Source organism: Botryllus schlosseri, chromosome 14 (genome assembly GCF_051294905.1).
Source record: "Botryllus schlosseri isolate E-star chromosome 14, Bs_hap1, whole genome shotgun sequence".
Lineage (NCBI taxonomy): Eukaryota > Metazoa > Chordata > Ascidiacea > Stolidobranchia > Styelidae > Botryllus > Botryllus schlosseri.
Window position 1 is genome coordinate 10,927,416 of NC_137249.1, and position 16,256 is coordinate 10,943,671.

Sequence of the window (16,256 nt, forward strand, 5' to 3'; positions counted from 1 at the left end):
CCAGTCATTTAGGCGCCCATGGACATGGACAATTACAGAATTACACATATATTTGTATCTATCGAAGTTTTCGGTCAGCACCGGGGCAGTCTTTTTCGCCCAAGGTTTTCTCGCTGCTGATCGTTCTGGCGCACTTCTTGGATTTGCATGTTACATAGTAGGGATGGTGTGAACCTCATGACGTCATCTAACGTGATATTACTATTTCCAACCCTACATTTCAGTGAAGTTATAGCTTATTTATACACGATACCTAGCGACAACTCTGGCCACATACTGCCACAATGCTGAATGACATATTGACGGTATAAACGTCGCCAAATGTATCAACTATATAGGACAATCAAAAGATAAAATAATTAATTGCATAAAATCAATATCTCTCGTCGGTTTGTCAACAATTTCTACGAAGACTTGCAAGGGCATATATATGCTTACGGTCTAGGCCAGACCGGACAAGGTATTCGCCGTCTGAGTATTGCTACGTTGATATTGAGCATAGTGTGAAACGGGTTTCTATACTTGCTACCTATATTAACAAGTTATAGCCTGCAGCAGTAGTCAACACTCCAATCACATGGATTTGGTTTTTATGATACAATAAACATATGAAATCAAGATTGACCCGTTCGACTGCTAGACAACGATATCAATTTCATTGATTGGTTGAATATAAGCATCATTCGATGATTACCTACGAGTACCGCATTTCGTTCTTGATGCTGTTGGATTACCGGTTAAGCTCGCAGCAGAGAGTCAATAAATACTCGAGCAAACTTTTGTAACCAAGCAAGTAAAATTTTTGAGATTGTCAAGGTGCATGCTCGTTTAGTGTTGATTTTTTAAGCTGCCAGCGCCATGCATATAGTGGCCCGCAGTTGAAATGCAATAACTTACAATCAAAGGTGTTATAATGAAGTGAAAATTGTAATATAAAAAAAGGTTAACAGTGCAGAACTTACCAAGGTTCGTTTGTGAACGTGAACCTCTAAATTTCTGAGGTTCACACACAGAACGCGAACGTGAACCTCACGTTCACACCATCCCTATTACATAGCCTTTAACTTCATATGTCTTGGCGTGTCATGGTGCGGTAATGGCCGACGCCCAACTGCCCATTTCTATAAATCATGCCTAATTTTTGTTGGGAAAAGGTACCCAATAATCAGATATCTCACAATAATAAAACGCGCGTAGCGCGAAAAAAATTCCTAAAAATTTCAAAAAATACACCATGCTTTATGTCAATTCTCGAAATAATTTTGGACCCCCTTCGAGCTCGGCCCCTCCAATTGAGGGGTTTGGGGTGCGATAGTTACGGTCCTGAGTAAATCTTACGCAATGTTCATGCCACGCGGAGAAGATTATCATTCGTTAGTTTCTCGCAGATTAACTTTGAGCTAGCCCATTGTTATTTATAACTTTGTTGAACCATGTTATTTCGCCATTCCCAGAAAATAATGCGCTATTGAAATGATATCAGTATCGCTCACGTGTACGAGGCCATACTAAAAAAAATATCTTCCGTGAGGCGCAAGTGATTGTGAACTCTCATTTCTTGACGGAGCGCAATAGTTACCTTTGCGGGGCGCACTTGTACCTCGGTTTCAGACTTCAGTGATAACACTATTTGGCCCTGGCAATGTTCCATCTTAATTTTCACGAATCTGCGCGCCTGCGTGGTCCATTGGACAACAGTGCGCAACAACTATAAAAAAAAAACATCATTTCTGATTTTTTGTGCGCAGCGTAGATTTTCTGTGCGCAGACACCGTTTCAGCACTGCGCATATGCGCACGTGCGCAGCTTAGAGGGAACATTGAGCCCGTGCCAGTTTCATAGGCACGACTATGCTTGAAATAAATGTTGGATCGACAGTTATTCAAACTTCACTTTTTCAGCCACGACCGTAGCGCAAACGAATTCGGACCCATCAAAGCATTGTATTTTGTGTAATTGTGGATACTTCATTCTCGCTTCGTGGGATTTGATCCTGCTGGAACCGAATGCTGCAATGACTGGAAAGTGGTTATACATGCAATCAATTATGACTGTACAAAATTTGAAAAACTAATCTCGCGCTAGGTTGTGTTATATTGGTTTCTAGCCATCTGTTGGTAGCATTATACAGTTACTGTTAATTATTATTGTCAATGTTTTCATCTATAGTTTACAATACAACATATTAACTAAGTTATTTTTGAGTTGCAGAATGTGCATAACAGTTTCGGTGTTGGTTCGTGATGATTGTTAAGAATTACATATGTCTCATTCTTGATTTACTCGAGTCATGATACAGTATATGTATTCTGCGTTAGTCGCATTGTAAGTTGCGATCGCGAAAGTTCAAAAATGGTTAGCTATTACACCAGAGCAGTGTTGGGATCAAGTCAATACCTTCGAGTCACGAGTCATTTCGAGTCATTGCACATTTTGACTCGAGTCAAGTCAAGTCAATCGATTTTCGAAGGTGACTCGAGTCAAGTCAAGTCACTCGATTTTTGGAGGTGACTCGAGTCAAGTCAAGTCACGAGTCAAGTCACAATTCAAGTCAAGTTGCCTTTTCGATGTATGAGGCATGATTATGTCATTGCATTCTGCTAACCGTCAGAAATACAGATTGATTGGTCGTTGATTCTGAACCGATGAACGAATGTAGAGTTGAATATAAACGCAGGTACGCTGTATCGCTCACATGTACGTATAGCTGTTAGACTACGTAAGTAATTGCATAGCCTCAGTTTATATTTACCAGAAAATAGAGAAAAGAATTGATAAGATTCAATACATTACCCATTTATACATATTGATATGATACAATTCGAGTCTGCGCCAACGGTTGAGGAGTATATAAACTATATTTGATTTTAATTTCAACAAAACAAAAGGTAAGGACAGAGAAAAGATATAGATATTTTGCTATTAAATTATTTTACTACTAGTTTCCGGAACGTAAGCTGTGAGCTTCGATCACTTCGTTTGTGGTCAATTTATTTGCAAGAGAACAATGCAGGCTCAGTAAAACGCACGATCATTGAAAGATTTGTCGCTCTCACGGGTTTCACCAACGTTTCGCGAACAATCCGAATATACGCAAGATACAGAGATTTTTATCGACACCGATCACTTGATGACTTGAAATTGACTCGTGAATTTTGCTCCGAGTCACGAGTCAATCCACATCTCTAATACGCCGAGTCAAGTCAAGTCAAGTCATTTTGGCAAAGTGACTCGAGTCAAGTCAAGTCATACGAAAAATGTGACTCGAGTCATCCCAACACTGCACCAGACTGGTTGCCGTATCCACATATAGTGCTGAGATCGTCATGGTAGGGATGAAATCAACCTTGAGGCTCTCGGTTTGTTTTATGTGACGGGAAATGAGTTATTCAAATGGCTCTTATTCTGCTGAAGGTTACCAACCCCTATAATAGACGGATTCACGAATGACGAGCGGTGCTATTGCAATATATAAGTAGGCCTATAGGTCCGTACAAATTCGACGAGACACATGTGTAGGCTTATCATACGTCCTCCTTTGGCCTCCTTTGGCCTCCTTTTTCGGGTTTTTCAAAATGACCTCCGAGGACGCCTAAATATCCTCCTTTTTGGCAATTCGTCCTCCTTTACAGCTTTTAGAGCTAAGATAATGTATAGATTCGAGTGAAAATGGGCATAAATGACGCTAGATAGGAAATTCTCGGTCCGAACGAAAGCGACGACCTTTTTTTTAGTCAATCAACGGAAAATGTGAAAGAAAGACCGTATTTGAGAGTTGAGCCAGAAAGTTGACCTTTGCTTTAGTCAACCGACCACAATGTCTGTCGTAGTACCCAAGTAGTTTTGCTCTATTTGTAATACTTGCTCAAGTATAAATATGATTTCCCTCTATTTTTAGTTCTACTTCTACTCCACCATATTTACAGATTGTCAAGTGGAAGTGTTACGTTCTTCCCATGAACAAAGTCAGATAATACACCCTGAACGAATTGCGTGATTTTCAAAGTACGATATGAAGAAAGGTTAGGTATCAAATTTTGCAAAGATACTGCGGCGATAAGCTATAACTAGTAAAAAAATTACTGCATGCTGAATATGGTATGTTCTACATGCACGTGTAGTGGCGGTCAATGTGACATTTCCGAGGCTCTATTACTCCAAAACCAAATGCAGCACCTTAGACGCGAGTGAGGGAACTTGGTTCTGAACTATGTCGTAGATTCGGTCACTATTAGCTGGATATGTGATGTGTTTGCATTTCGAATCCGCAAGAGCGGAGAGGGGAGGATGATAAAGATGCAACAACTTTCTTCGTGACGCCCCTAACAAGGTCTCGCAAGTTCCCCCAGTTTGGAACCGTTGACATATTCTATTACAATAAAGTCGATTGCTGAAATTATAAACCTTTATATGATACAGCTCTGAGAAATTCTACGTCAGGGGTCGGCAACCTTTTGCATGCAGCGTGCCAAATTTCGAAATATTATCAACCTGTGTGCCGAACATTTTTATTTTTGTCACAATTATCTTTCCTACCAAGGAATCCCAAAATACCGCTTATCTGAAGCAAGCAACGGTAACGGTTACGCCAACGGTTCATAAAGTAAGGGTCACGAAGATTATAAATGTGGGTCGTGATTGCATTATTTATTAGGCTTCATCAATTTTTCTAATTATTTGCTTAAGCTTCCCTTAAATATTTTGAGGGGGGGTCACCCTTATTAAAATCAACAAAACCGGCGTCACGCCTGAAGCGAGAATAAAAATAAATATGCCTAAAATACTTTACTTTCTGTTGATTTACGAAATAATTTCGGGGCACCTATGAGCTTGTCCCCTCCACTGAGGGGTTTGTGGTAGGTGCGGCAGCTACGGTCTTGTGTTGAATATCAGTTTGGGGCGCACATTGTTATTCAGATATTGGTTTTGTAAGCTGACTAAATAAATGAATGTTTTGTAACGAATCATGTTGTATACTACTGTGTAGCACGCGACTGGTTTTCTGCACCTTCTCTATCTCATACATGCCCGTGAAAACGTATATCATACTAACCTAAGACATGCATTTCTTTCAGCGTGTGATGCTTGGGTCGCGTGATGTTAGTAAAACTCGATTCAGGTCGCGATCTAGAAACTTTTCTAACCACTGGCTCACGCCTTACCTCATACATTTTAATTGACGTCGGAGACACTATCAAGAACACTATGGACAATCGATTCAAGAAATGTTGAACATTTTTATTCAGAAGTAACTATGGACCGCATTCGGCCGTGGTGTAGCATATCAGGTTGCGAACAAAACCATGACTTATGGGTTCGCGTCCCGAGGGCGTCATGACTTTCTATCTTGAACGCTTCTGTTTCACTTTGTGCAACAAACATGGTTATAATATGTCGTGTGCGTCAAATCATTTGGCATGACATAAAAAATCATCTCGAGTACTAATTGTGGCGCTCGTATCAGGGGTTGCCGACCCCTGCTCTACACTCTAAAGATGCAGATGCTTCCATTTTGTTACAGTTAATGGGAGTTTGTGACTCTTCCGAAACTATTTATTTACTTGAGTAGTACTCGAAGCCAGAAAATTCGACTTCTACTGGAGTAACTTTGTTCTCTACTTTGACCTCCTCTGCCAATTAGGGTTACCATATTTTTGTGACTCAAATTCCGGTCACCCTTTAGCGCCTACTAAAATGAGGTATGAACACATTGTCTGTCAATATGACGTCACGCCAGCAAAGCTTTACCTAACATAACATAACATGGTTGGGTTATATTTTTATCTGAACAAGTTACACACAATGTACAATGCGATAAGACACAATGCGATGTCATGAACAGATAGGAGGATGTAGAACGACACGCATCAGTAGCGATCCTTAACTCTAACATCCACCTCGGCCTAGAGTGCCCGATGTCACAGTTCTTTTTCGATGTTGATCTCTTTGAAGCCGCGGCCCTTTCTTCTAGTTCTTTTCCAATCTTTGTGAGTGCTTTCTTTCGTCGGGTCTTTTTCTGGGCTTTTTTGTCGCCGTAAGAACGGCAACGGCAGGGGAAGAGGAGCCCAGATAAACCTCCGACGGGAATCGAACGCGGGTCGCCTGCGTGCTGGGCGCTTATCGTAACCACTACACTATCTCCTTCGCCTATCGACTATGGAAAGGAGTGGTAAGCCGTCGTGCATTTGACAGCACTGCTATACTGTTACGTCGGTGCAGCTATGTGGTTGTGTGTTGTAACCAGGACCGAAACAACATTTTTCATACCCCTTCCATCTAAAAAAAAACACTATCTTGGGTCCACAATCCGGTAATCGATGCAACTTCTGGATGACTTACTTTATGCATCTGGTTGTTAAACTTCGTGAATGAATTGGTGAATAATATTGGTTCTTTCCTACATTACTAAATTTGTACCCTCTCTCCACCGAAGGATTCAGAGCCAGCAGTAGAGTTGGTGGATGATGATGACTTTGAAAATGCAGGGAGCGTAATTGCAGGGCTACATCGTTAAGTCATGTTCATGACACACGGACAAGACCATTTATGATCCGAAATGACGGTCCGCACCAACAGGTGGTTTTCAACGTTTTATGGTCGCGACTCCAGCTCTAATTTGAAAATGTTCCGTGGCCCAGATCAGAATTTGATAAGCTGATTACTAAAAAAATATCAGCACCATTTCTTAGACCTACTCACGGCCTATTTTGAAATATGATTACGTTCAACATTCCCGCGATCCCAAAAATAAAGACAAATGACCCCCAGGTTTAGAGCCACTGTCTTTCACTAAACCATCCAAACAGACTCTACGAAAATACCGTTCTCTTATAATTGCGATTACAATTCGACTTGTTTCGGTAAATGATGGCCCTTTTTATTTATTTTTGATTGCAGTTTTTGCGAGGGCGTTGGTCTCCATATTAAAATCAAAGTGCCACTAAATCGTGCGAAGCGCGAAGATAAATTTCAAGTAGCCTAAATAGGCTTAAAACAATCTTCTTTATATGTATTTGCGAAACAATTTTTAGCCTACTTCAAGCCTTCAAAATTCCGGACATTTCGGCATTTTTTAGAATTTCCTTCCGGGCGCAGTTTGAACAGTGAAATTCCGGACATGCACGGGAAATTCCGGACGTATGGCAACCCTATGCTAAGTACCAGTATCAGTGCCATAGTCATTGTATCACCATTGCAATAAAACGGTAACGATACTGCTGCTATACGTTTTGCTCTATTGACTACGGAGATATGTTTCAGAACTCTTCCCATGTCTGCGATCTGGGATTTAAACTGAATTGAAAATGTTTAGCAAATAAGAAATGTCTTTAGGAAGAGTGGCTGCACTCCGTTGAGGTCATAATACCCGGGTATTATCAATCTTGTTTTCTCCAATGCCCAATTCAGCCTAGCTTACGACGAGAGTTCGTTCTCTTCATTCCAACGAGCGTTACAAAACAACGCAGACAATGGAATACTTATGGTAACAAGCTGTATAGGAATATGTAGGCTGGTCTCATAGTTTCACCGGCATTTAAATTTGTCGAGGCTGATGTAAGGGACCGGCGTATATTATTGCCATCGCAAAACAAAGCTGCTCTTCTGTATACAGGACAATCGATCCTTACAGCTCATCAGATAATAATGCGAGCGACGCGGTATCCATGGGTTCCCATTATTTATCAGTAATGTCAAATGTCATTTAATACGAATGTACTCTTTATAGTGAAAGGATCCGCCATAACCCGCGTTCTTTGGTGCTACCAGCAAGTTATGAATAATACGAAGCGACGCGGAGTCCTATCTAGTTAGAAAAGTGTGTGTCAGATTGGATATAGACAGCTAATCACATCACTTACTATCGTATTATTAGAAAAGGGTGTACCAAAATAAGATCTTGAATGCATCTATCAGTTCTCCGTAAATTTTAACCTCAGAGGTAGTTTGATGTAGCATTGATCAACAGCACCTGGCCATACGTATAGATTTATATATAAATATGTTAAAGTAAAAATATAATTGAATTGCAGGAATTATTTCCTTTTAATATATCTGCAATTCGTAAAAGTAGAGGCAATCGCTTCAGGATCCTGTATGCTCAGAATTCTATGAGTAAAACACAAGTACAAGTCCTTCGTACATTCGACCATTAAGATCCAGGTTAAGTTTTTGCAATTCGGCACCAACAAATGTTTTGATTGCATTATTTCTTTTGAATAGCATTTAGACTGGATTGAACATGCTTTGAAATTACGCTAGTGGCGCTAGTGGTCATTGCGATAACGTGCAGCTGATGTTAGGTTACGGATGTGCCTAACCCCAATATATTTTGCAGAGTTTGTATAAACGTAGAAAATTACATAAATCATGAATCTGAGCCCGAGGTCAGCAACCGCATTGACAACGTACTCTCTTTCGAGCCCGGTTGGCCAAAGTTGGGAGAGTGCCCTTTCCGATGTCATTGGAGTGCTGCGCATACAATACAGGTGGGACGATTACTCAGCAGATAGCAAGAATTACTTGAACATAGAAATATTTTCAATGTATAAAATAAATATTATTTCACCCAGCTGATATTGTCTATATCGATTCTGTTATCCTAAAACATGCTGGGATTTATACGGATATTGTAATGACAGCCCTGAGTAGACAATGGCTCAAATCACGACACGGAAACAGTGGACCTTTTACTTCGTTGATTTTAGCTGGCAAGAGTTGAATAGAGATTGGTCATCGAGAGCAGGCCGACCCTGATTTTCTGCGGGTTACATTCTTTCCTAGGATATATAAGAATAAAAGATTAATTGTCTATGTATATATAAATTAGGTGAATAGCGTTCATTTCTCTCAGACATAGACAATGAAGGCAAATACTTCAATACCTTCCGGATCCGCCTCAACAATAATTTATCGGTCTAGTGTGTGAAATTTGAAATCTAGACATGACTGCGCGTGTGCTCGACAAGATCACCCCATTCGCGTCATCACGTTTCATTTGTTTATCCAAGGTCCGATGATGATGTCAGGACGTTCCTTGACTCAACTGAAAAAGTCCGACAGCTTCAAATAAGCACCGCTGCTAGAATGGAATGGAATCGAAGAGTAATCAAGGAAGAGATGGACTCGGGCATCCACAGCCCACCAGTAAATTATATATTCAATCAATCACATCAAATAAGATATAAACCTGAATATCTAATTCAGTTTAGTGCATGGCTACCCAATGGGTTTTGATGGCCTGTACAAAATAGTACGAACATTACAATTATAATTATAATTATAAGTTTTATGTATAATTATCACAGAGCAATGTAAATTATATAAGCCAGAAATCCTTACATACTTTCTAGTTTCTTGTCGCTACTGATTCTATTATTGTGTATTTTCTTTTGTGGGCGTACTCCATACTAACACCTTCTATTTATGCAAAATCATATTTCGGCGAACATACATTCCAGAGAGCGAGACGCATCGCAAAGGAAGTCGCTATCGACTATATTCGCAGGTACCTTGACGGCGAAGAGGAAAAAATAACGGTAACAACACGAAGTAATCCGGCCGTGTGCTCGATGTTCATATCTGACACATCCTTGATTACGCCAGATGTACCGTAGACTCCAAGATATCCAGAGAGAAAAGGACGAGACACTCGCTACGATGCTTGAGTACGAGCGCGAAAAGACGAGACTCGGCGACGAAAGCGCCAGAATGGCAGTCTCCAATCAGAAACTCCGGGATGAGAATGAAGTCCTTCGAGAGGACAAAGAAGAACTCAAGTAATTATACCCTACACTGGATTATGAGACCGAATCCTCACTTGCGGAATATAATTCTTTCAATCAGCACAGTTGCGTATTGTGTGTAGTATACAAAGAAAAGATTTATTTACTCTTCTGTGGGAAAACATACAAAAAGTCTTACCATAAAAGATTTGTTATGTTTGTAAATAACGCGTTGCTGTATATTTTCTCTTCTGTTTGAGATCGATCACACATTCAGGCATTCGCACATTCATTCATTATTTCACCCGATTGCTATGGCAATGTCACCCTTAAAAGTCATACAAACCAAAAAATACTGTACAAAACCGAAGACGCGAAAAGTAAGTAGTGTTGTCTGAAACAAAGTAGTAGTAGCAGAAGTAGTATAAAACAAACACTTAAGGAAATAGCGCAAGCAGGCAAACTCTACTATTACCTATTGATAACAAAGAAGTATGCCTGTACTTGGTTACTTACCGCAACTGTTATTGGAGAATGATTGTCTTCAATTTTCAGCTGTATGGCAAATTTCACCAGTGATAGCTGAATAATGTGTTATAGACTGGAGAACGCGAAATATAAAACTGAAAACGACCACGGAAAAGATGAAAATGACCGACTCCGATTAGAGAATGGGAAACTGCGCGAGGAAAATAAGAAAGTTCGACAAGAGAACCAGGACCTGCGTAACGAAAATGGGGCACTGCGGTCAGAGAACCAGAAAGTCAGATCGGAAAACCAGATACTCCGTGAGGAATCTGCTAGTGTCAGAAAAGAAAATGCGAAGGTAATTTCGTAGCCTATTACACGTAATATACCCACCCACCTTTCCATTATTGGTTCGCCGAATGATGTTTTAACTCTAAATCAGGTGCGTATGCAGCTTCTTCATCTTACCGTGTTGGGATCAAGTCACTACCTTCGAGTCACGAGTCATCTCGAGTCATTGCACATTTTGACTCGAGTCAAGTCAAGTCACTCGATTTTTGGAGGTGACTCGAGTCAAGTCGAGTCAAGCCAATTCAAGTCACGAGTCAAGTCACTAGTCGAGTCAAGTTGGATTTTCAAAGTGCGAGACATGATTCAAAGTCATTGCACTTTGCTAAGTGTTTTAAATACAAACGGAACCATTTATTCTGAGCCGAGGAACGAATAGAAAGATGATTAATTGATTATACACCAAAAAAGGCGTTGTATGGCTAAGGCATACGTAGAACTGCTAAACTACACAAGTAGCGGTAAAGCCCCAGTCTATAATTATCAGCAAAAATACAGGTTAAAATACGAAACCTTAGAAAGTTGACAAATAATATGGTGCAATGCCCAACCCACTTACATGTCCATGATATACAATTATGAAAGTATGAACGATATTCGTTCTATCTAAATTATACAAGCGCGTTGGTTAAATAGGGCACTGTGAGCAGTTTATAGAACAGAGATACATTGCTAATATATTACTTTGCGACAACGCAAGCTTTAAGCTCCGATCACTGCGTTTGCGATCAATGTATTTGTGATATAACTACGGACGCTCGGTATAACGTGCCATCGTTGGGTGATTGGTTGCTCTGACAGGTTACACCAGCGTATCGCTAAGAATTTGAAGTTATACAAGACACAGCGATTTAGTCGACATCGATTACTTGATGACTTGAAATTGACTCGTAAATTTTGCTTCGAGTCACGAGTCAATCTGCATTTTTAAACGTCGAGTCAAGTCAAGTCATACTAAAAAGGTGACTCGAGTCTGACTCGAGTCAAGTCATGACTCGAGTCATCCCAACACTGTGTCTAAGTGCGAAATGATGGAGATCCAGGAGACGGTGAGCTGGAATTGTCTCTTGAGTCTTTGCTTAGGGTTCAAAGTAGATCGATGTCTAAGCCATACTATCTCAAGTCAATACAAATTAAACGCCACCGAGTGTCGACCTGGTCTGCCTCCTTCTGTGAAACGACCTCTTTTGAAAACATGGAAGTGGTCATAATCTATATCCACAGGTGAGGGGCGAGAGCCAATCTCTACGCGACGAAAACAACGAAGTCCGATGCGAAATTATAAAGCTCCGTGACAACAACACTTCTCTTCGGGACGACAACGAGCGCCTGCGTAACGCCAACGGGTCGCTGCTCACCGACAACCGAAAATTGATTCAAGATAACCTAGAATTGAACGCCCGCGAAGACGAAATGAGAATGCTCGTCAACATTCAGCAGAGTCTTTTGTCTGGGAAGCCAGGGGCGACCAAGGAGGCACTTCGTCTACAGCAGAGCGCCCTCGATACCGCCGAAGATAGCTCGTAAACTCCGTTCTGTTATACACACTGTCCCCGTCATTGCCGCTTTACATGATTGTTAGAGTTTCATATCGCATAACACAATGATTTATATATCCGATTCTCTTGCAAATATATGATATATATCAGACATGGGGTGATTACTTCATGAATGTAATCGATTGCGATTACGATTACTTCTGAATCACGCGATTACGATTACGATTGCAGCAAAATCAGGAAGTAGTCGATTACGATTACGATTACATTGGAAAAGTAATCACGATTACTCATGATTACATTTATTTTGCTTAGAACTTATCTTACAAGATATACTGAACACAATATAAGGATTGCATCGAAAAGGCCTAATGAGATAACAACAACTTTCTCAATAAATGATGCGCCATTTGCTCGTTACGTCATAATGCTCCCATTGCCCAAGTTAATAGGGGACGATTTATCGCATCCAACGATTTGCATTCTTGCCATGTCCGTAACTGCCGCACCCCTAACTCCCCAATAGGGTGGTGAGAGCGCTCGAAGGGGACTCAAAAGTATTTGGTAAAACCAACATAAATTATAGAGTATTTTCATGAGATTTGATTAACTTGAACATTTTTTTCGGACTTCGCGATTTAAACGTCTCTTGACAGCTTGATTTTAAAATGCATACCTCTCACCGCCATGAAAAAAGTAAGCATCATTTACAGGAATAAGCATTTCGGTGCCGGTCATTACCGCGCCGCGACATACCAAAAGACAAATGCAGTTTCGGCCAACATGCGACTCCAAGAAGTGTATTAGGCTTACTTAGGAAAACTTTGAGCATGTGCCCATTGTCAACAGACGCGCTGGGTGTGCGTGACTAATAATCCTATCCTTAAAATCAGAGCCCACAATATAAATGCCACCCGGGTCACCCACAGATGAATAACGAGAGTGCAGTTATTTCTGTGTGCGTCTCACGAAAGTTTTTATTTTCGTCATCTACGTTTGGGTGACTGCAATATCTTTTGATGTTATATATAACAGACAGGAGGTCAAGTATTAACAACATACAATAAAGTAATTACACAACATACCAGATGTTATAATTATGAATTAGGCCTACATGCCCTCAGCTCCACAGGTAAATCTTACTATCGGGGGCTGAGAGAGGATTGAAAATGAATAGTAATATAATGCAATTACTAATATTATTGTCGATAATTCAGTCTTCAACTTGAACATTGACCACCTTATTGGGGCCCAAGACCAACGTTCGGAGTGCGGGACGAATTGCTGTTTTGGTCCTAATTCTAGCTACTAGTGCGGAGCATGGACCGGAGCCGGATTGGATATCCGGTCGGATTATTTCAATTTTGGCCGGACCGGATCGGAGCCGGATCAGTACTTTTTCTGTTACGTCCGGAGCCGGATCAGAGCCGGATCACTGCTTTTTTGATACGACCAGAATCTTTATGGATAAGCATGACTTTTATAACTAAGTAACTACCAACCAACTACACGCAAGTAACGGCCAAGCCAGTGCGAAAATATACGAGGCATATTCATGAATTCACGGAACCCCCGTACCGTGTAGGGCCGGATTTCTGGCCGGACTTTTTCATTTTCGACCCGGAGCCGGATCAGTACTTTTGCCTGATACGGCCGGAGCCGGATCGGAGCCGGGTCAGAGAATTGAACAACCGGATCGGAGTCGGACCAGAGAATTTGTCGATCCGCTCCGCACTACTAGCTACAACCCACGCTATCATGGCATATATAAGTGGATGGCTATGACGGCAGGTAAAGAATTATGAAATAACGATTGGCGCCCGTTTAAAGTATAGAGTCATATCAGAATAAGATAAAGTGAACATAAAATTCTGGTTTCTACTTAATACAGATAGGCTACTGCACGCTGCCGTTTCGAGAAACGGCAATGAACGGTCCGGTTATGATATATATCAGCAGCTGTTGATTTTTAATGCTTCGTTGTGGAAATCGTAATGTTTTATTTGGCGAGTACAAAATTTCAAATCTTTGCCTGGTGTACGTACGTACTACATAGGCCTGCTGGTCGCCAAACACCAGCAGACAAACTGCGTTTAACTATAAGCATGACCTTTAACTAAACATCAATACATCAGTTACCCTTTGCAACTAGGCAGAATGGTGATTATTATCCTGCTGCGAGGTAGTGGCGTCTGGAGTGTAGCGATAACCTGATATATCGCATGGCAGCTCGGCAGGTGTTCTTACAATCACACTACAATGTACGTCTAATATATATTTACATAGAATGTGTGGATACTTCTCACGCAATCATGAACGAAGCTAATACTTCTGACGTAATAATGAGCAGTGGTGTTTGTAAATCAGACGTTTGTGCTATCATTAACCTGGTATAATCTCTTTTCCTTGTTCGCGAATGTTGAGTTTATGTCATAGTCCTTGTACAAATAAAAAGTAATCGCTCTTTTACAAGGAAATCGATTTGATATGGGAAGTAGTCGATTACGATTACGATTACTTCGGAATTTTTCCGACTGTAATCGATTGCGATTACGATTACTTGAAAATGCTGTAATCGTCGTAATCGATTACGATTTCTAATCGCGATTACCCCATGTCTGAATATATAACCTATGAATATGAATTTTTTTTCTATAGCGGATGTGAAACAGAATGAAAATCAGGGATCCTGGAGAGGAATCAGTTGATATGGTCTTACAGTTGATAAATATACATGCCGGTCTCCAGATAGATGTTTATATGCGATTGCGGTTGGATATGAAATTCTCTTGAGGTCTTAAATGTAGCCTACCCACTCGCATCGTATATGTGCAGTTTGTCATTTACCGCTGTATAAGCCATATAGATTTGTTGATGACGAGATGCAGTATAGGGCCATCTAGTCAGAATATATCAGTAGTAACGTTATTCTAGTAGTAAACAGAAGTTCGCCGCCTCCCAATTATGGGCCCCACGGCCAGGCACAATTACTGCAAAAAGCGACTGTGCCGTGATGCCCGTCTTGGTAATCCTGTTTCTTTGAGCGACATATTGCATGTTTTTTTTGTTGCGATGTAAATGTGTAGTACTAAGTAAAAAATTTGACTAGATATCATTCACAATTATACCGTTGCATAATTGCTACAATTTCCAGTTTCGTCACTACCGTAACCGCCACACTCCCACAGACACCAAGCCTGGATTCGAGGGAGGGTGTGTGACGGGTCAAAACTCACTCCCCTGAATTCATAAATTATGTCGTGCAATAAAAATTTTCACATCGAAATGAACCCGATTATTTTCGGCTGACACTCGCCGGGGGTAATCGTCAGCATCTATAGTAGAGAATTGGAAAGAACATTGTATATACACAATCATATCGCAAAATATATGATCACCGGCATGAAATTCCGAATAATTGGGACGGAGAGAGTGCTTCAGCTCAATGTACTATTTTTAGATTTTACGCAAACTCCTTCTATAGGCACAGGCTTATTCTTGGCGTTTGATGATGCCCCACCCCCCCCCCAAAAAAAATTCTGTCGACAGATTCCGTGTCGTCGGGAGAGGACGTTCAAACTTTCATTTGGGTGCCTTGGAGTCGACTTTTATCAAAATACGCCAACCAAGACTTTGCCTAGACAGGAGGAGTTTGTGCATCATCTAAAAATTCTACTATATAGTTGATGACGATTATCCCCGAAGAGTGTCAACCGAGAATATTCGGGTTAATTTCAATGTGAATATACTGTTCTATTTTCTATTGAAGTTCTCTACCTGCAAAAATCCCTTCAACAATTTTGTGTCATTTTTTCAAGATGAAAAACCAATTTCAGGCTAGTCGCGATCAACTTGGCATTACCGGGAAATAAATTGCATCAGTGTTTACTGCCAACCGTAAAAAGATGGTAATTGTACGAAATATAAGCAATCAGGCGTGGAATAAAATAATGTTGAGATCTGCATATGTTCTTTTGGATTTATTCGTGATACGATGTATATCTTGCGTTAGCGTCGACAATATCAGCCACGCGGTACCTGTGATCGTGAAAGTTTCGAAATTGGTTTAATATTACACTAGAATTGCCACCCTTTCCAAGGATAAGATTTCCGGGGGGAAACATAGTCTGCGGCCCGCGCTTGGTTCTATGTCAAGGTAAATGGTTTGAAATGGCTATTTGTATACGCTTAAGATTGTCAAGCCCTGGCCTATATAACA

The 16,256-nt window shown here is 40.7% G+C and overlaps 1 protein-coding gene across 1 annotated transcript; it reads left to right on the forward strand.

Annotated features, from left to right (window-relative positions):
* Nucleotides 1-8,313: 8,313 nt before the first annotated feature.
* On the forward strand, nt 8,314-12,188 carry LOC145455733 (uncharacterized). The gene is made up of 6 exons (XM_080333712.1): nt 8,314-8,486; nt 9,009-9,144; nt 9,459-9,536; nt 9,604-9,776; nt 10,323-10,548; nt 11,763-12,188. Exons 1-6 carry the CDS (start codon nt 8,368-8,370, stop codon nt 12,063-12,065), a joined length of 1,035 nt encoding a protein of 344 aa, XP_080189838.1. The 5' UTR covers nt 8,314-8,367; the 3' UTR covers nt 12,066-12,188.
* Nucleotides 12,189-16,256: the final 4,068 nt, after the last annotated feature.

Bases quoted from the DNA above. Each gene is read 5' to 3' on its own strand.
- LOC145455733 (XM_080333712.1), top strand. From the start codon at position 8,368: ATGAATCTGAGCCCGAGGTCAGCAACCGCATTGACAACGTACTCTCTT. The intron at 9,145-9,458 runs GTAAATTATATA...CATACATTCCAG, and splicing joins CGGGCATCCACAGCCCACCA to AGAGCGAGACGCATCGCAAA. The intron at 9,777-10,322 runs GTAATTATACCC...AATGTGTTATAG, and splicing joins GAGGACAAAGAAGAACTCAA to ACTGGAGAACGCGAAATATA.